This window comes from Dermacentor albipictus, chromosome 6 (assembly GCF_038994185.2).
Source record: "Dermacentor albipictus isolate Rhodes 1998 colony chromosome 6, USDA_Dalb.pri_finalv2, whole genome shotgun sequence".
Lineage (NCBI taxonomy): Eukaryota > Metazoa > Arthropoda > Arachnida > Ixodida > Ixodidae > Dermacentor > Dermacentor albipictus.
The window spans coordinates 48868720-48890171 of NC_091826.1; the positions used below are offsets into that span (position 1 = coordinate 48868720).

Genomic DNA, 21452 nt, shown 5'->3' on the forward strand with positions numbered 1-21452 from the left:
GCTGGTGAAATTGTGCTTCAAAAGCAAGAAGCAGAAAGACTTCGAGCAATAAAAAATATTTCAAATAATTCATTATTTGTCACCCTTAGTCAATTCAACCTTTCGGATAATTTGACCAAGTTTTGCGGTTTTGCAAGCATCGAATTAACGAGAGTCGACTGTAATTTCCTTTCATTACACAGCATGCAAATTTTTTTCACAAGAACAGCATTTGGCTGTACAGTATAGCCTGATTACATTTTACTTTATACGTTTCACAGCACGTGTACACTTTGGTTGCTGACAGAGCAGTGTCTAATAATTCCTTGATGAATGGAAGATATTGAAGGATCACTTTTACTGCTAATAATCAACTTGTTAGCACAAAATTAACAAAAATATAGTTTAAGAAAGACTGCTTTATCAGTTTAAATTAATTCAGTATATCTATTTAGGGTCCCTTTAAGGGCTCCCCCGCAGGCCTCATCAGAAATTTTGGTTCCACATGATTAAGCTCTGTCTAGAGAATGTTCTACTGCAAGATTTGTTCCAAAACTGGTTCATTATTAGCAGAGACGGGAGAAACTAAAATGTCGCGTTGCCACAGTAACAGGAGGCGAACTATGTGATCAATAAAGACGCACGTATTCTTTGCCTTGACTAGCACCCGCAAGCAACATTCCTTCACTGCCTCTTTTCGCATACTTCGCCTAAGAGATTCTGTCCCGTTTATGCCACTAGCCCTGCCTGTTTCTTTGGTTTTTTCCATCTCTTCCTTTCCTGCTGCATGGCGTATTTCCAGAGGCTCTTTTGCATGTTCTGTATTGACACGAATATGATTTACCAAAGCCACGTGCCACAATCAGTGACGGTGTGGGAATTTGGTGCAGTACCGCCTTTATGCAAGGAAGCAACACTCCTTCGAAAGTAAGGGCATGTGGGCTGCCATATGAATGTTCAGCTGATTCTATGGCATACATTGCTGTAATACAATTTGAAAACACTATTGGCACAAGTGATCTATGCACCATGTCAGCCTGTTTGCAATGCCCAAACCTGGTAAGGGGCCCTTTAAAGGCTGTTACTGTAACTTAGGAACTCATGGCAGCTCACAGTTCCGAATCATTGGGACAAGTCCTTCTCCTATGACATTTTTCGTTAAAAGTGTAGTACTCAATTTTGTATCACTCGCTAGACTTTGGCAATGGGTCTGAACATTAGACTGCACGTGATCTGCATATCTAAAGATACACAAGAAAAGGTAAGTAGATGAAGCAATGAAAAGCTGTGCATCGTTTCCTTACAACAACCATAATTATGCATAATCTTTAGAGTGCAATAACTTTGCAGAAACTGCAAGCAATTATGCCGGTGCCCTAAGATCCTTTCCTTTGCTAAACTGTGACAGTTATTGCATGTACGAACTCCATGTTTTACTTCAGACAAAGGATCGCATATGGCTACAGCCAGAAAATGAACACACACCCAGTTGTCGGGGAAGTACTTGTCGACAATCTCTCGCATCTTGGCCTGCTGGTTGTGAAGGATCTCGGGGGCAAAGTACAGCACCACATACAGCATGGCCGCCTGTGTTGCCAGGGCCATGCTCCGGTGCTCCGGCAGTGGGTAGGCTGAGATCTGCCAAGATAGACCATGGAGAATCGCCGTTTTGGGGTCCACTCCATAAGTGATTCACAGCAGCCTTCCAGCCATATCTCAATTTAGTCTTGCACTGCCAAATACTGACAGGGTTGCAAGAAATATGTAGGCAACCTATACTTTATTTATTTATTTAATATACCTTACAGGCCCAAAGGGCATTGAGTAAGGGAGGTTTAGTTATTACAATGAAAGTACAAATTAGTAAGGGACAGGGTTACTAAGCAAGTGAACATCAAAACGTAAGCAACAAAGTAAATAGCAAAATACATAACAAGGTTTCAAAGCATGTGAACAAAAAAAAATGCACCACAACAAAATATGTTTGCGAAATAAGCACTAAAAGAGCGTTTGAGTAAGTGAAGAAGAAAATGCAACTTATCACAAAATGAACAAATTATGAACTAAATGACTAATCCATGATACAGTGCTATTGCAAAAAATTCACTTCCAGCTTGTGACAAAATGTATTCATGTTATTATCAGAGGTGATATCACCGGGAAGATCATTCCACATGTGGGTGGCTTGTGGAAGTGCGGATGTGTTAAAAGCATTCGTATTAACAAACATGCGCATGAAGCTGAGGTGATTATTTAGCCTGCGTGATGTGAAAAGGGGGTGTTCAAGATGTAACGAGGCTATTTTATTGCTGTAGACGTACTCGTGAAACAGACATAGCAGAAACATTTGATGGCGAATGGCCAATGGTTGAAGGGAATGATCGAGTTTAAGCTGAGACACACTTGAATGATGGTCATAGTTCCTTGAAATGTAGCAGGCGGCTCTGTTCTGAACTGCTTCAAGCACGTTAATTTGATAATGCGGAAGGGGACCAAACAGATTAGGCATATTCAAGTTGTGGGTGGATGAAAGTCAGATAGGATAATTTGCTAACATTAGAGGGTCAAGGATGGAGGTTGCGGCGTAAATAACCTAATGTTTTTGATGCTTTCGGGCAGGCAGCAGTGATATGATCATACCAGGAGAGGCCTGGTGTAAGGTGAATGCGAAGATATTTATAAGATGATTTCCGGGATAGCTTGCCTCCTTGTGTGTGGTAGGAAAAATGAGAAACCTTATGCTTACGTCCAAAAGAATTGCATTTGTTTGTATTTGGGACCATGAGCCAGGTGTTACACCAGTTATAGATAATGTTAAGATCATCTTGAAGGATCAGGTTGTCGTCGGGACAGTTAATTGGTCTCTATAACATGCAGTCATCGGCGAAGATTCTAATACTTGATATGTTATTTGGCAGGTAATTTATGTAGATCAAGAAAAGAAGCGGGCCTAGAATGTTGCCCTGTGGAACGCCGTGAAGACACGAAGGGCATGTAGGCCTGTAAAACAAGTTTGGTGCAGATTTGCCTCACACTACCAACACAAGTTAGCAAAATGAACATCATTCACTACAGCTCAGACTCACTAAAGTATGAGTTAGCTTAGTTCACTTGCTCTCCAACTCACTGAGAGTCAGACCCCGCTGGGCTTACTCAGATTCAAGACTGCTAGGAATCAAAGTGCACTGAACTCGGTCGTGCTCGAACTCACCAAACTCGGACTGGAGTACACTTGCTCTTGCATGGACTTACCTCAACTAACTCGATTCAGACTCATGCATATGTGAACATGACTCCCTCAGGCTCAGACTCACTTCGATTCGCTCAGGTTCAAATTCACTTGACTTCACAGGGGTTCACTCGCACTCATGGTTGGCTTTGAGTCCAAGTCGGTCAATTCATGGCTGAGTTACTGATGTATGGCTATCGCATTAACGACAGGGTGTTGCATCATACTACAGGCGTTACAAGATTGCCTTTTGTCTCCAGGTTTTCATCTCTGACCGCCATGTTACGTTATTGTATTCAAGGGTGGAGTTCATATGTCTGGTTCAGTGCGGCACTGGTTGCAGCAGCTTAGGCTTTCTGCAGCTAAGCACGAGGTCATCAGCGCGATTCTCACCATGCAGTGATGGGCGCGACATGCAAAAATGCCCCGTTACTGAGCTTCGGGTGTACATTAAGCAACTCCAGGTTGTCAAAATTAAACTGGAGAAGCATAATCTGACATGTTGAAGGCCCCTGTGTATGTAAGCTTTGGGACGTTAAGCCATGTCAGTCTTCAAAAACACTTGGCGATTCCTAAATATTTATCAACTACATTGTGATTACATGTGGCCCCCATCCACGTGAGCAAATGTTTTTTTTTTTCATGCTCAAACCTTCTTTGCCTCCACCTGAAGAAGTCAAATTTTTAAAGTGAAGTGAAGATTTGTACTTTCGCACAGAATGTGAAGCGGCGATGTGATAGACGCCACAATATTATGCGCATAAGAGCCTGCATTGTATTGTGCAGTATTGGTTGGCAAAAAAATTTGCAGACATGCATGAGCAATTTCTTTTCAAGAAGAACAAAAGGAAGAATTCAATCAAGATGCTCTCTGCAACTGGGACAATACACTAGAAGACAAAAGCGCCGGTACCAGTGCCACCTAGTGGTGAGATGGAGAAGCCAAGCAAGCACCAGCCAATCATAGCAGTTGGGGGGCATGAGCGTGCTCTTCAAACTCAGTGTTCTTCCCTGCGGTAACATCAGTAAAACGTCTGCGAAGTATAAGCTTTGAGTGGCAATCTTTGAGTCTGGAGTTCAAATCCTTGGACAGTGCAATTTTTTTCCTTTACATCTTTACAAACCTCTCGAAAAGTGCTTTGGAATACCCTACGATACCCTGGCAAACATCAAGACATCTAAAGAAGTGAGCCCATAGCAGTTATTGCTGTAGAAAGGAATGTGGGTACTACCTGGTTGTAGACATCATCCGACCTCAGTCGCCCGAGCACCATGCTGATGTAGGTCTCATTCAGGGTCACCCGTCGAAAGTAATCATCCGGGTAGTTGGCAGGGCGCTTGGCGCCAGGTGCAGACGAAAACCCTGTGCTCCGCAGAAGCTTGCAGACGTCATCGAAGTTGGACTCGTCACTTGAACGCTGCGCACTGCGTGTATGAGCAAAATGAACGGCAGGCAGCAGTTGACACTTGAAAAGTGAATGCTTCAATGCTGATGGTTTGAAAGGTCACGTAAGAGAGAACAAGAAGAGCAATAAGAACAGGAAAGGGTTACGCAAGCATTATGCTGGAAATGTGGCTTGCAATATTACAAGAACCTATTTTACTGTTTGAAAGGTTAGCAGTACAAAACATTGACATGAGAAACAAAAAAGACAATGCATACGTTGGCTCTCAAGAATTTTTCGTTTACATCTCCTTTGTCCGTGTTTCACAAGCCTAACTTTCCTACAATGAATCCTTATCAACTTACTAAGCTTTCTGCTGTTATAGTGGAACCTTGTTGATTCCAACTCCAAGGGGACCAAAAGGTTATTCTAATAAAACCGAGTTCGAACTAAGGAGACCCCCTTCAAAGTCTGTGTTTCGACCATTTTGACAGGCAGATGAAACTATGGCCTCCAAATGAACCAAATTCTCCATCTACTGTAACTTACAAACAGCAGTTAACCATGCCCGATAGCCGTACAGTGGCGGATTTCCGTGCATCCTCTGCCTTTATGCCACCAATACTCCAGCCGCCTTTTACTATTCTCCACTGCTAGATTCATGAACTATTTCTCTATTATCCCTAAAGCCCAACGTCTCTGGCAATGCAACTACATCCATGACAGGGTAACCGCAATCCAGAGGTAGGGTAACTATGGGCATGGTAACCACATTCTTATGCACTTCATACATGCAGAACACACCCCTTATAATAAACACATACTACTATAGAAAATACTACACAGATGACATAACAAAGACCAATTCACAAAGACGCATGAACGCAAACTTGCCTGTAGCGGTAGTAAGCAACGAGCATGCGCTCCCGAACGATGCCCTCGATTTTCTGGTCGACCACGAGAAGTATGACACCACAGAGGAACAAGGCCTCGCACTGCAATCACAATGTCAGCAGCAAGGTGTAAGCTGCATTTCCATAACAAAGCTGTCAAGTGTTGATAGCCCAGAAAGGGAATGATAATTGTTCATCATTAGCATTTGTTCATCTGTTAGCAAATCATCTGTTGGCAAATTAATAGGTGGTGTCCCAATAAAGCGCCCAGAGACTGCTTCTTCAAAGCAACAAAAACAGATCTCAAAGTTGGTGCTTCTGCAGGCTGTTTATGCCAGCAGCAATTGCACAGCTGAAAACACGCCATAGCTGCCGTGTTTTCACTACCACCTATGATCAAGTGCTGTAATTCCGGAAATCTGGTGAAGTTTGGCATTCACTCACCATAAGTTGCTTGCCGTCATCATTGACAAGTACTGATTCTAAGGACTGCTGGATGTAGATGCCTTCGTCCAAGTCTTCGAGAAACCTGGCAATTGGCATAAGAATTCAATCCTAGTGAATACAACATGTAAAGCTTCTTGTATACAGCATGGCACACTGCTTATAACAAGTCCATAATTGCACGATCTCTGGGTCCATAATGAACAACAATCTGACCACTAAAGCAGGAAAGTCCTAAGCTTCCGAAAAATAATCTATCCCTGGTTCAAAGCATATTCTATCTTACACTAGCACAGTTTGTATAATAATTAAGATATTTCACTTGCATAGTAGCCACAAGTAGCTCACTGGTGCTTCAAGATAAACCTGTGTGCAGTGATTGCGCAGTGATGCAATCCAGTGCCTTTTAGTGCTAGCAGAGTTTGTATAATGGCTGAGCTGCTTCTCAAGCATGCCGGTTCCCAACAATGTTGAGAGGCTTTGAAAAGCACCAGTGCCATTATTCACACCCTATATAATGAGCAAGCTATTTAAAATAAACACTTGTTATAAGTAGCTTACAGATGCCTCACTTTAAACCTGTGTGGTTTGCTGGTACCAGCATACCTGGACTACAATTTAGCAGTGCATTGCATGCACTGGTTACATTTAGGGTATTTTCAACACTAACAAGGTCCTGCCCGGATGCAAGGGCAAAATGAGATCATTCTTGACATGTGGAAACCTAAAATGCCACTATACAGAAAGTCACCCACCGAGATTTCAAGCTAAATATATAGTGGGACTAGGAAATGGCAACACTCTTAATGTCTATAGACAAGCGCAGAATGTCACAAGAATCAAACTTAATCTTGAGTAAGCAATGTGATATGCACAGGCAGCACAGACCATAGCAAAAATTCTACATAATATAGTATCAGAAGTTGCAATAGACAAATTGCAGATGATCATTAGTGGCAAAACAGGCAATGCCCTAGACTGGAGCCAATGTTTCGACATGGGGACTTGCCTTCATCAAGGCCTGGACAAGACAAATCGTTTTCACCTTGATGAAAACAAATCTCCCTGTCAAAACATCGGTTCCAGCCAGAGACCTCTCTCGTTCAATCCCTATTGAAAATCTCAGGTCACCTTCTACCTACGAACCTCTGTCTTGTTCAAATTGCATGGATTTTCTGCATATTATTCATGTTACTGTTTTCACTACAGCAGAAGTAGAGGAAAATCAACCTGCTCATCTTTCCGACTACTGTAAGACCAGGCCTATGTGTGACAGAATCAAAACACAGTTACATATTCAAGGGCCCCTAAACAACTTTTGCAATAAAAAAAGAAAACAATCGCATGCTCCTCTCCGGCATGTTTCATCCCCTTCTTCACATGTCGTGGTGCCAGCAGGTCCATGCACATGACATAACCGGCATAAAAGCTGTCGATTAGTCCATATACGGGAGACATCAGTTCTGATCAGTCAGTCAGACTGCCTTTGCCATGGATAGTCACACTCCTGCTCTTCCTTGTTGTCTCACTTGCCTTTTGTGCGCAACTCAAATCATCTCACCATGTCTAACATTTAGCGCATGCATAGGTCAACCTGCACGTGTGGCAGAATCAGTGTGTTGCTTAAAAGCTTCAGTAATGTCCTCGAGACTGCACATGGGGAAGGTAGCAAAGGCAAGACAGAAGCTTCTCATGTGCCGTTGAGCTCACGGTGATTTAGGGGCCCTTGTTACAGTGCTATTTTGTTGAAAAGGTGGCATGGAATGCTGCTGTATGCTTGACAATGTCACATGAAAACTCACCGGTTTAGGTCAATGGTGTACTTGTGGATACTTTCAAATGCCAAGTAGAACCGCGTGAGGATGTCAATGTAGTTCTCCCGCAACTCTTCATCCCGGTCCTGCAGATGCTGTGAGCATAAAAGATTTCCCCTGTTATTGGTGAATTAATTCTGGGGTTCCAAGTGCCAAAACCACCGTTTGATTATGAGGCGCGTTATAATGGGGGGCTCTGGATTAATTTTGACCACCAGGGGATCTTTAACGGGCTCCCACTGCATGGGGCATGGGTGTCTTTGCATTTTGCCCCCTCCGAAAAATGGCGGCGGTGGCCAGGTTTTGGTCCTGCGACCTTGTGCTTAGCACTAAGCGCAACACCACAGCGACTAAGCCACTGCGACTGTCCTTGTTGCCACACCTGAATAAACAGCTCTTAAAAACAACACAACCAGCCATGTTTTAAAAGAATAAAATTAGAAAGGTTTAGCTGGTCAAGTCCAGTTTGATGGAAGCATACCTTCCAACCTGCGAACATTGAAAGTTGTAAAATCAGACACAGTACAGACGGCTGGGGCAGGGGGCGTACAACACACAATTTTTTTAAAAGCTTGCTCTCAGTGCACGCCTGTCCATATATATATATATATATATATATATATATATATATATATATATATATATATATATACATTGCAGTGACCCACGGGTCAAACTTCTGGGCATGGGAGGATCGTATGACCAGGTTCCATGACATCACGACACACTACCAGTTACAGAGACGTGTATACCCATTCCCTCACGCTAGGTTAGACAAGACGCAAGCAGTACACTTCAGACAACTACAAACAGATTCTTACAGAAACCCCAGACTCATGAACGCCATGTATCCAGACATGAACACTACAAACAGATGCACATTGTGTGGCGAGGTTGCCACACTAAATCACATGTTATGGGAGTGTCAGGAGTTAACAAACAAGTTGGGCAGTGCCGACCCCTCCGTCTCTTTTACCACCAGCCACCGCTCGCGCTGGAAGACCGCAGTGCTCAGATCGAACCTGACAGCACAACTTTGGGCTGTCCAGCTAGCCGAGGAAGCTGCTTCGAGACAAGGTCTTGGAACCGCGTCTGCGGTGGGTGCCAGATCCACTAAAACATACACACCGGACTCAAATCTTATTGATTTGAAAATAAAGTTTACACTCTCTCAGGCGAGCTGGAAGGTATGGTCTATACATGCCACTTTCCTTGGTGCAAAATGTATGGGATGACAAATACTATATTTATAACGCTTCGTTTGATTCGTCATAATGCTTCAATCAGAAAAAAAATGTTTATTACAAAGGCAAAGCAAAGTGAGGTTGGCCTATGCATGCATGCCTCTGCAAGCTGCACGTCACCAGAAAGCAAGCCACTTCCAAGTCCCTGCCTCTACACAAACTTACTTTCTCCTTCTAGATGACAAAAATCACACCACAAGGGCAGTTGCACCACGGCAGTGAAGCACCGTATGCTTACGTCATTTGCTTCTATCTTGTTCTCGAAATGGTCGATGACCTTGAAGTAGCTGTAGTCGAGGAGGATGTCGCCGTACTCGGCCACGTCTTTGCGGTTGTCAAGCTTGAAAATGGATGGGACAACGTCCGACAGCCGCAGCAGCTCGGCCACGATGGCGTTGCCCCTGGAGACGAGGTTAAGGAGCGTCTGGCCGCAGGCGTTGTTCTCGGCTAGGAAGTCCATGGCGCCAAGTCAGCTGCACCGTTTCAAAGACAATGAACACAGAAGTTCACACGACGTGTCATAGAGAGGGGTTTCTTCAAGCGATAATTGCTAGCTGTAAGGTTCGCTCGGCAAATGTCTCCAAACAAATCACAAACTGTGTGGCAGCACGATCTGCGCCAAGAAACTTTTCAGAATTCCTTCCTACGTCTAAACCCAAGGCTCGACTGGGCGGATCTACTGCGCGATATTCTAAGCGCGTGAAGTGATGATTAGCTTTGGAGCTACAGTTGTCTTGGTGCAATGATTCCCAATTTTGATGTCACATTCACCTGAAGTTCCAATAGGGCCCGCAAAATGCCGATACAAGGCGCACTGCAGCCTTTACCTCGTATCAAACGTAGTAGTACGTGTTGTATCCGGGCGTCTGTCCACAGGCATGAAACATCGTGCTGCACCGAGTGAGCGTACCACTGACACGTTATCGTTCTCAACGTAACTGATGAGCATTTGCGGCTTCGTTCATGACAGGACTACGGAGTTTTATTGTGAAATCAAGCAGAGAAGCCAGGTTATTTAAAGACGACGATCCGACCCAAACACTCCGCCCCCCCGAACTCAGGCGCATGTGGTTTCGAAAGGTAATCGACTGCAAACGGCAAAGCCACAGCGAACTGGCGACGCACAGTTACGGACGGCATTGATGAGGCCCTTTCGGACACTGTGGACGATTCGTGCGCTAATTTGTGTGTTTGCACAACATCGCAAGCACGCACATGAGAACGAAAACTTGCCCCTCGTTCACTGGTCCGAGACAGTCAAGTTAACATCCTCCGGGTTCTTGACGGCAAATGTGGCGAAACAGGAGCTAATGATGATTCAACATGTGAGGGAACCAGGGCATTTCCTAAATTATCAACTAAATTTACTGTAGTGGCCGAACATTACCACACGCCGACTTATCCAGACGTTCGCAGCAACCGGTGGCGTTAGGAGCTACCTGGCGCCACCTATGAAGACATGTTGAACACAGTCTACAAAACTGCAAACTGCTTTCATGTAAGCACTATAACAAGTTTAGACTAACATATAAAAGAAATTGTTCATAATAAATAAAAGAAATAGTTTAATTTATTAGTGTTACTTTAGAAATATAAAATTTCTGAAATTATTTTAGTTTTTACAGAGAAAAACGTAATGTTCACATGCACAAAACTTGCAAATGTATTGCGGCCTCTTGCGATAGGGTCATATTGAAACAGCATACTCGTCAGCTTTGCGCAGAGGCGGTGTCGTACCCAATGAAGTGATAACTGAGGGGCGACTATTGCTAGTTGAAAACTTTTCCCAATACCCCGCCGGGACGACGTGAAATACCGTCGGCCATGGCAATTTTTGGCAGGCCCTACGGGGCTTCTTTTACGAATCGAAAAACAGAGTGAGTTGTTGACAGTTGGCGAAGAGCGCAACTGTCAATACGAAGCGTTCACGTATTGGTGCATTCAGGCGCGTCGTGAACTTCGCATGCATCGAAATGACGTGTAGGAGATAATCCAGCCGCCTATATCTTCGCATGCATCGAAGTTTGGCATGAACCTCATATTTATTAACCGTATAGGAAGCCAACACCGACCTATAAACGGAGAAACTGTACTTAAAAAAATGAAATACAGAAATTACGAATTAATGTAAAGGAAAGTGGATAATAAAAACAACTTGCCGCAGGTGGGAACGATACCACGTCTTCGCATTACGCGTGCAATGCTCTATCGAACCCCGCACACTGCTTCGCAGAACACATCGATTCCGACAGGGCGCGGGATTTGTTATTTGTTTCATTTTACTGTTTACAATCACAGTTGTCTGTACTTAAACCACATACTAGAAAAACAACGACCGTAAATCACTTCCGTTTGAAACCTTGCCCGCATATAGCACTTGTTAACCAGAAAATTGGCCATACTGCACCCTCCCCCAGTTTGGTTGCGTTCACAGTTGTTCTTTAAATGACTTTTAAAGCTCTGTCTGGATTGCTTGCACGCGCAGTTTACCGCAAATGTCTCAATTAGACTGCACACTTTGAACACAGTCTATCCCTTATTAAATAAACAAGGCGCCTTGACTATTTCACAGAGGACACTGAAGCAACCAACTACGAACGCCGCATGACGCATAAGAAGGAAAAATAGAAAAAAAGAGGGTTCAATATTTATTGGCCGCACTCCTATTCATCATGGCACAAATGCGAAAATTTTGTCACAGATTGCATATACCATCAATTTTGGTGCGACCAAATGATTGAGGTGAGATTTTGAAGTTTTCATGATATGGGGGTGCGTTAAAATGTGACTGCCTCCAGATCTGCCATCTAAACAACTGTCCCTGGGGTTAGAATAAAAACGTTAAATGATGTTATTTTGTTGATTCTGCTGTTACCCACGTTATACTGCAAAATATGTCCGTCTTGCGGAAGCACTAATCTGCAACAACACCACACTCAAAGCGTCTTAATAAAAAAAATTATGTTTTTTTAAAGATATGGTCTCCCTTATATAACGCGGGTCCCAATCCTCCCGGCACAAGATGAGGTTTCAGACTTTTTTTTCTTTGAAAAGTTGCACATACCTGCAGGTCGCAGTGAGTGAAGTTGCCGTCAAAAAGATGCACTGAAGAGCAGCACATTTCATTTTATTAAGTTGTTCGATACCGCGAACCACCATGGATTTCATTGAAGAGTGTCATGTACTCACTGACCCAAATTGGTCCGACGGTCGGTTTGGAACGCGGCTCTCTCAGCACAGCAACCCGATGCTCTAACAAATTAGTACATAATTTGGCGGGAAAACCGCGATGTGACGCAATTTGGCGGGAAAACGGTTAGAACACCGACGCAAACCAGGAAGTATGAAAGGAAGAGAAAGAAGTGCCTAGAGCTCACTCGTTCTCTGGGCCACTCGCTGTTTTGCATTTTTTTACGTTCTTTCCATTTTCGTGAGAGTCATTTCATCAAGGATGAGCAAGACGATGTTCCCACGGCCACCTGAAGAAGGCCAGTCGTCTACTTCATCGCTCATTTTTGGACGACGTGCCTTTGGAAGCTCGGACCAGCTCGATTCCTGGGAGAGCTCAACGCCAGAAGCCATGGACTCTGACAACGAGTACACCGTAGTCATGGGCCGCCGTATGAAGATGCGCCGTATGTCGACTGAGGCGACTTCATCGCATCAGAGTGATCAGAGTGAGCAAGAATCCTTCATGGTTTCTTACGTGCCGCTCTCGACGTCACACAGCATGAACTCCCTCAGCAGGCAGTTTCTAACCGAATATTTTGAAAGTGTGGCCCCTGGGCAAATTAACGAGATCAGGATCAACGCTCGCAAGAACATCATGACAATAGATGCGAAAGATTCCTCAATACTTGATAATTTAAAGACCATTCCACAGTTAAGCGCAATCCCCGTCCGTTCCTTTATTACTTACGGGAAGGAGACGACTGGAGGGATTTCCGACGTGGAGCTTGAAATCAAGCATGCGGACCTCAAGAGTCTTTTGAGGTCATCGGCGCGCATTCTTGAGATTCACCGCTTGGGGGACTCCCGATGTATCAAGTTAACGTTTGCTTCTTCGACATTACCAGCGTCTGTCAAAGTGGGCTACGTTATGCACCGAGTACGGCCATTCGTTCCGACGCCCGTTCAGTGCCGGAAATGGTTGGACACGTGAGCGCTGTTTGTAGAAGTAAATCCATCTGCTCGCGTTGCGGCGGAGAGCATGATACCACCGACTGTGAGGCGCCCTCATTTAAATGTCCCAACTGTACTGGCTCTCACGAAGCGACTTCGAAGGAATGCCCGAAGGTGAAACAGGAGGTTAGTATTCTTCGAAAAATGGCAAGAGACCAATCTTCACGTAAAGAGGCTGCTCAATATGTTCGCCAAAGTGACCAATGCTCGCGACAGAAGCATCACACAAAACCATTTCAGGAGAACTACATAGCGTGGCACAGGTACCACGACCACCTCTGCCTGCGCGTGCATCGAGGAGGGTAACGGCGTCTACTGATAATTCAAGGTCGACGAGTGCACGCGGCAAACATTCACCTCCACCGGCTGAAACAGACACACAATGGCCTTTGCTGCCCTCTAGGCCCACGGCCATGCCAGCGGGCACTAGCGGTCCTCTGCGCCATGAAGCCAAGAATTATAGGGCCAATGAAACCGGTGACGCAACGGGGCAAGCAAGGATATGGACACAATGAGAAGGAGAGTGTACAAAAAATGCTGAAGCACCTAGTAGGGTCAATGCGCGTGATTCTCGGTGGTCTCGAGACTCCGGCCGCTAAAAGCGTCCTACAAATGCTCGCCGTGCTAGAGCCGCTTATCGCAACTCTTTGTATGCTATAAAGATTTTGTTTGGTGCTTGTGCTGTTCACGCAGGGGGGGCCCACACACCAGCTTCGTCCTGGCGCCTCTATTCTTAAGTTCACTTGAATTGCTGACTACAGACTTGATACGAAACCTGATAGTGGCTTCATGGATGACATTTGGGAATGTTTATCATCAGAGTATTGAACTTGCTTTCACCTTTGAGCATCCCTCTTGCTATGTCATCATCTTCCCTCATCACACCTTTATGTCCCCGTTCCCCCTCCCCCTGTGCAGAGTAGCAGGCTAGAGCGCCTTAGCTCAGGCCGACCTCTCTGTCTTCTTTCAATTAAATTATCTCTCTATGTCCTCAGTATGTCGTGGCGCATTAGGCCCTCTGGACGTGGTTTTGTTCCCTCGCCACACGCTGTAAGCTCTCGCGTTCTCTCCGGCTCGCTAAGTGCTCTGATCGACGCGTTCTGTTAAATACTTTCAATAGTATTAACAGATTTCAAAAGCCATGCCAAATCAGTTCGTACAGGGATTCAAGTTTTTCTATTCCGAATGTTGATGACACCCAGTAGTACCGCATAGCAGTAAGTGTAGCGAACAGGAGTCAAAGCACTAGGAGCAAAAACAGGGAGTTTCTTGTTGTATTAGCCTCAGTTGTACTGCGTCTATGGAAAAACTATTAAACATCACAAAATGCGCTTTGTGTCACCTTTAGATGAAATGTAATACAGCATTTATATGGTGAGATATTACGTGTAAAGCGATTTGAAATTCATTTAGGCTTCAATCAATACGGGCAAAACAGTAAATGTTCATAAAGGAATATATTTCTTTTCTTCCTTTTCAGTGTCGAACAATTTTTTAGTGATATTCAGGCTGCATTATACTTGTCATGTATGTGAATTTTTCTGTGTTCTGATAATTCGTTCATGAGCTATTATTACTGGAAAAGTGCAATTTGTGGGAATTCCTGGTCACGCCTTCTTGAAGTAGGGGCGAAACTATTCAAGCAGGAAGCCCTTCTCTCTATTTATATTAAGAGAAAGTTGTCTTAACTGCTATAGGGAATCTACACAGCAGCAGTTCACTTATCTAATTTTTCTAATGGCCATGCAGGTCCGTGCAAGTGGACATTATTTTCCGCGTACATGCTGATTTACTACAAGTGTCACATATTACATACAGTGTCCTGTTATCACTGGCACTCATGAGTTTTACTTAACAGGGCTAAAAACAAAAGATTTTCAATGGAAAATGAATCCTAGAGGCGATTTCTGGCGGTGGCACCATCTGTGCAATATAAATAAAAAAAATATCAAGCTGGTTCACGTCAGTTCAGGCATATATCAACTATCCCGCCACTAAACATTACAAAGCGGGCAAAACGCGGATTTAGGGCTCGGCTAAGACTCGCGCCTAGTCTACATTCCTTCAAGCCCACGTATGTCTGCAACCGCGCCTTCAACCAACGTTCGTGGTGTTGCTTCAACACAGCGGTCGTAGCATACTGGTGTAGCTTGCTTTATTGTGGCTGCTTGAAGAACGAAAGATAGCGCAGGGGACGGCTGACACCTGAACAACTGCTGGAACTCTAACGTGCGTCTCAAACGGAAGGATCATAGGGGAAAGTAGCCAACGGGGTGAAGTTGATTATTTATTGACATCCCCTTTGAAACGGAGCGGTGGTTGGGTAAATCAAGCAAGGTATAGCTGCTTTTCATTCCACCATTATTTGTGTGCAACTCCTCAATCATTTTTCTAATCCTCAAAACTCATCTACCTGGTCACGATACCTACGTCTTTATTGGATCCGGTAGTATAAACTTCTTCCCTGCTTTTTTTCTACCAATACGCTAAACGCCTCTTGCTTATTTCGACTACTGACCGGTGTATGAATCCGCCCACTTTAAATACAAGCGATTCTGGAAGGTGTACGTTACGTGCGGGCATCACTGAGCGAACCCCTTTGCATTCCATTAAGATGTGCTGAGTGGTCTCCGGGTTATTCTGCAGCCCACATGCCTCATCTTGTTGCGAATATTTACCCTGCTATGTTTTTGTCCTTAAGCAAGCAGCTCGAGTGCCAAATAGCAAACTACTACTCTTTGCGTTACCGTACAGATTTACCATTCTTGTTTCTTTCTTGGCACTGTTGAAAATATACATGTTTATTTTTTCCCGTTGTTTTCATCTAGTTTACTCTCTGTTTCTCTCGCTTTCCTTTCGATGACTCCTACTTGTCTATTTACACTTTCAATTACCTTCAACTTGGTTTCCAACTTTCCTGACCTCTTCCTGCATACTGTGTCCAACGTTTTGATGTGCAGATACTTGTGCACTTTAGCCGCCTATTTATCAAACCGAAGCTTCCTTTGCCTCTTCCTCACCTTTCCCACTGCTGCTGCTGCTGTCTGGCACACCACGTCGAAGGATGGCTCAGAGCGTGTGTATAGATGACAGGAGCGAGACAGAGAGGTACGACGACGCGAGAAACTCGTTTGGACCTTTGTATTGCGTCGAATGCCGTCAGTGCCCTCTGGAGCTTCCTGCGCGTCGCCACATTAGCCTTTTGACGGCTGTAATTATCCGTGACCCTCGTGCAAAAGCATTGCAGAAGTTGTAGCGCTTACCTTTTTACTATAACGTGCACCTCAAGAGGCAAGCCTGAGGTCTATTCAACACAGCCAAGTTTCTCTGCACCTATTAGCGGTGCAGCGCGCCTACGTCTTCGATTCCCCGAGGTGCAGCGGTGCACCCTGCACTCCCCGTGCTCGACTGAACTGGGTGCAAAGCAAGTGCTGCCGGGGTGCAGTGCACCCTTCAACCTTACAGAGCGGGTACAGCCTGGCGCACCATAACTGGCACCACTTGTACCTTTCCGTTTGTGGTTCCCGTGCACCTTTTCTGAACCAAACAAACCTTAGATAGATTGGTAGAGTATTGGGAAAACAAGGGGGCAGATGAAGCAGAGAATGGCTAGAAGTGACGTAGTCGCAAAACAAGTAACAGCCTTGGCAGTTTTCTCTCGCAGTTCCCATACAAGGGTGGGAGGGGGCGGTGAGAATGTGATGTCAGAAGGCAAGGAAACGGTACTAGTATAAACATGCCAACCCTCGGTTCTGGGCAAACTGAATAAATTTAAGTTCAAAGTGCGGTGCTGTACGTATACCCTGATGTCCAGAAAAGCTGGATACGCTTAGCTTCGGCTATACGCTCCTGACAGGGGAGTTAACCGGCGACGGCCGCGCCACCTGTAGCGTCAAAAGCGCGACTTTGGTACTGATAGAACTTCAGTAGACGGCGTAGAATCCAGCTGGCGCGCGTGTTGTGATCGCGTGTGATTCGAAACTTCTGAACCACGTGCGCCACCACCCTGCAGGTAAACGTTCTCATACCGCTGTTTTACGATGGCAAGTGTGCAAGACATCCAAGAAATTGCCTGCCGGGTTTTTTCGCTCACGGCCAACGCCGCCGACAGCGACGACACCGGCTTTTCTGCGACACGAGCTCCTTAACGCTGTCGCGTTAAAACCCAGGGAAGAAAGCGCGGGGACGTCGGTACTACTGCGTGAAAGGCTGTAACGGCCGTGCAGAGCTGCCCGCTCTCCGACTCTACAGATTTCCTGGCCGGTCGTGGTTTTGTGCTCGCGCTTCCTCCTGGAGGATCGCAGTAGAAAGTATTGTAGTCAGTAGACTGAAGTTTTTGGTCGAGAAAGAGTCCTGCCGGGCAGCCGACTTACATATTTTTGTAAATTCTTCATATCTTTAGAACTATTTATTTTGCTGTATGAAGCGTAGTGCGTGGCGGCTGCAGGGGCTTCCGTGAATCACTGAGCGCTTCATGCTGTGCGGCTCTGCTTGAGTTCAGGTTGCATGATACGGTCAACCGTGTATGGGCGGCCGGAGCGGCCCGAGGTCGTGCCGGTGCCCCGGCATGTCGTAAACAAGGTAATACGGTTGCTTGCCAGAACATTGCGGTCAAATAAAATTTTTGTGCAAGTTGTTTAATAGAGCATTTTAGTAATTCGAAAAGATATGGCGCCTGTCATCCTTGGCCAATGAGGCTTTGCGAGCGTTTCAAAACAGCACCACGGAAGGACACGTTTTTGTCTACGGTAACTGAAATGGCTGGATAAGAACACATAGGCCCAACGTTTAGTAAGCTCAGCCATGCCTGCACACTCAATTGAGCTCCTTGATCGATCAAAGCATAATGAGATAGTTGAGTGTACTCAGGCCAGAGATACGCGCTAGTTGTGTTTGCCTTGCTGGGGGTGACACTTCGCCAGCACAGTCACGCCGGCAACTTCTTTCACGCTGTGAACGTGCCCGGCAGCGTAGAGCTTTTCCTCTTTACGACGAAGAGCAGGGCGTATATCCTACCGCTTAATTTCGAGATTGGCTTGAAACCACACAGCAAAACTTGCTCAATTTGTTCATTTCAAAACAAGCACGGACATGCGATCACGTTGGCAGATCCGTCAGGATCCGTGTGGGCAGCGTGAGTAGCGCGGTCCGTCAGAGTCAGTTTTGACGGAAAGTGCCGCAAGAGGCGCTGACGATCTCTGGTCGGACGCGCCGCCTGGGCAGTGTCAGCAGCAGCGTGTTGCAAAAGCAGGCACTCTTGCACCAAAACATGGCCGTTGCCAAAATCCCCATTCGTGTTCATGCAGTTTGTAAACAACGCTAAAAAAAAGCGACGCCCGTTCACAAACGACCACTGATTTCGGATGCTTGAGGAACGTGCTTTTGTTGGCTACACGCAAAGCCTTTCCGTCGCGCATGTTTATAAAAAGCACCCTTTCTGGCGCTCTGCAAGGTGCGACATGGAGGGACTCTTCACCGAAGTAATTGAAACGAGCTTTCTGGGGGTCTTCCGAACGTAAGGAAATGGGCATTGGTTCACACGGCACATGCGATCGAAACAAAACTAGTGTCGGCGGTTCACACGACTCTTAAGTTTTATGCACGTGCACGCGGTCCGGGGTAGCTTACAAAAGCACTGCGACTTCGAGCAGTCGGGCCTCGCCACCCCATGGTCCCACGTGACCTAACAGTGCCGGTTACAACCTTTCTCGAGGAAGTCACTCCACAAACGAACTGTCCTTTTTTTCTTTCTTTTTACTTAGCCACTCTGTTGTAAGTATCACGTTTTTACTATATACTCTCTACTAACCTTTACGCCTGCTCTTTTATCGCCATCCCTCACCACTCCTGACCGCTGCTCCGGAGTCAGCAGACTATGCAAGACAGTTACTGCGGTCAATAGCAATTCTTTTCCCTTTCTGTCTATGTGTTTACAGGCGCAACGCTACATTTACCATTTCGAGCCTAAAACATTCCTTTAGCGGGTCCGTACTTTAGAATGCTAAAAAAAAGAGAAGAATAGGGACTAGGATGGAAAAGAAACAAAAGCTGTTGATGATCAACGTCACTCAAGGTTCCGTCCGTTTCACTCTCAATCTGTCTTTATTACAAGTACTGCGTTCCGACGAGGTAGTGAGCACCACAGCCAGCAGGCCACCCACCGAGATGGTTTTGGAAGCAGCGGGTGGCCCTCACGTGACAGCCACGTCAAAAGCGACAGTGATGAACCACTTACCACCGTCAGCGGCAATGACCATTTTACATGTAGAAATGCTGTACCAAATCATTGTTGAAAGTATCAGCGGGGAGAGGGGCCACCACGCGCAGCAACAAAACAACAGTGGTGCCAGGCGCCATACGTTCTGAAAAGAAGGGGGGGAGGGTAGGGCATTTTCATTAACTACAGCAGGTCTACTGTCGTAGCGTTGCTACACAGAGAGACAGACTGCAACATGCTGCGACGGCGAAGAACAGACCCCCCCCCCCTCCCTTTTTTTTTTCCAAACGTGTCTAAGTGGCGTTGCGTGGTCGGAGAATACAAACTTCATGGAAGATGGCGGCCGTTATACCTTCATATTCTTCAAAACTTATCTGTCTACCTGGCAATGCTACCTATGCCTAAACGATACGCACGTATCAATCTCGTCCCTGATTTTTCCACCAATACTGTAAAAGTATCTTGCTCATCTCACCTGCTGACCAGTTTATGCTTCCGTCCACTTTAAGTCCAAGCGCTTCTGGAAGGTGTACGTTAAACTACGAGCCTCACTGGGGGAATCAATTCGCATTCCTTTAGGATGCGCCGAGGGGTCTTCGGGCTTTCTCTATAGACACACGCATCGTCTTATTGAAAACATTTGCTTCAGTATGCTTTTGTCCTTACGCAAGCAAGTTGAGCGCCAAATAACATAGTACTGTCCTTTGTGTTTTCGTGCACATCTTCCCTTCTAATTACTTGCTTTGCATGCTTGAAAATCTGAATGGTCTTTTTGTTCCCGTTACATGCATCCAATTTACCCTGTGTTTCTCTCAATTTCTTTTCGATGTTTCCTGGTTGTCTATTAAGATATTCAATTACCCTGTACTAGTTTTTGCCAACTCTCTTGGCCTCGTCCTCCACACTGTATCCGCGGTTTTGAGGTACAGATACTTGTGTAGTTTAGCTGCCCATTTATTTTTATTCATGCTCCCAAGTCTTTTTTCAAAACCAATTTTCTTCTGCGCTTATTTGACTTGTAAAAAGCCCAATCCCATGTCACCATGTACTGCCTCTATTGTGGTTTTAGCGTGGGTTCCTAAGGCCAACCGATCTTTGGTTAACTTCAAACCCCGAAAAGATAACCGATTTTAAGCACATAGTGGCATTTGTGAACGCTAGCTCTGGCACCATTACTCCAGTCTAGATTCCACGCACTCCTTCATGTTTATTGTGGCAGCAAAGTGATTATAGCTGCATACCGCTTCCTTTTTATTTTCATATTATTTTGGTGGGTACTCGACTAAGTCCTTCCCTTGTTTATGTATTCGCCGGTGTAATTATGCCGCTTGCCTTTGGGTATGACTTGCTGCTTAAATGACACCACGTTTACCCGTCTCTTCAATAAAGATCATAATTACCGATTTCCCTGACCTAACTTCATGTCTAGATTGATGACGGTCGCCGCATTGCCCCGCCTACATTCGCAAGGCTCTGTAAATCTCGTGCATTGTCCTCTAGTAGCACTATGTCGTACGCATACATTACGCATGACGGATCAACCAGACCCTAATTCACTGTTTTCCTGTTGTCTTTCTATGCCCTTAAACTAAAGCTCGAAGAACTATAGCACCAGATCAAGGGCATTTCTCCTTCAGCCCTTTGTGAATTTCCGCCACTACATTTCCACCTTTGCATACAATTTGTACTTGGCTTTGTCTATAAGTATAGGCCGCAGCAGTTATATCGCTGGGCTGTAACGATAATTACCGCCCCCCCCCCCCCCCCCGTTTACTGGACACATTTGGCCGATATCTTCAAAGTCGATCTCTGGCCGCGACTCGTGGCAGAAAAATTCTTCTGTAAGAGCCTCTATTTTCATAAATTTCGTTTTGTTCTTGCAATCCCCGTAACTGACGCTATTCAGACCGTAACATAGCCAACATTTTCCCTAGAGATAAACTACGTTTCATTTTTTCAGATCGCGGCAAGCCAGGTTTTCCTTACGCCCTGTATATAATTGCTCCAAAACGGAACTAAACGAGACTATGGCGTCTTCCACGCGGTGCCTAATATATCGATATAC

General features: G+C 45.3%; 1 protein-coding gene and 1 non-coding gene across 2 annotated transcripts in view; one reads left to right on the forward strand and one right to left on the reverse strand.

Moving 5' to 3' along the window:
- Strump (WASH complex subunit strump) overlaps positions 1 to 10436 on the reverse strand; it is a 39615-nt gene extending 29179 nt beyond the window's left edge. The window contains exons 1-7 of the mRNA XM_065452294.2: positions 10222 to 10436; positions 9227 to 9461; positions 7733 to 7839; positions 5931 to 6015; positions 5488 to 5588; positions 4441 to 4633; positions 1465 to 1617 (exon numbers count right to left, since the gene is read on the reverse strand). Of these exons, the coding sequence (XP_065308366.1) occupies positions 1465 to 1617; positions 4441 to 4633; positions 5488 to 5588; positions 5931 to 6015; positions 7733 to 7839; positions 9227 to 9448 (861 nt within the window). The 5' untranslated portion in view covers positions 9449 to 9461; positions 10222 to 10436. The remainder of the gene's footprint in view (positions 1 to 1464; positions 1618 to 4440; positions 4634 to 5487; positions 5589 to 5930; positions 6016 to 7732; positions 7840 to 9226; positions 9462 to 10221) is intronic.
- A 263-nt stretch (positions 10437 to 10699) lies between these two features.
- Positions 10700 to 10841, forward strand: LOC135918711 (U4 spliceosomal RNA). The gene has a single exon (XR_010569735.1). It is a non-coding gene; the product is annotated as a U4 spliceosomal RNA (small nuclear RNA).
- Positions 10842 to 21452: the final 10611 nt, after the last annotated feature.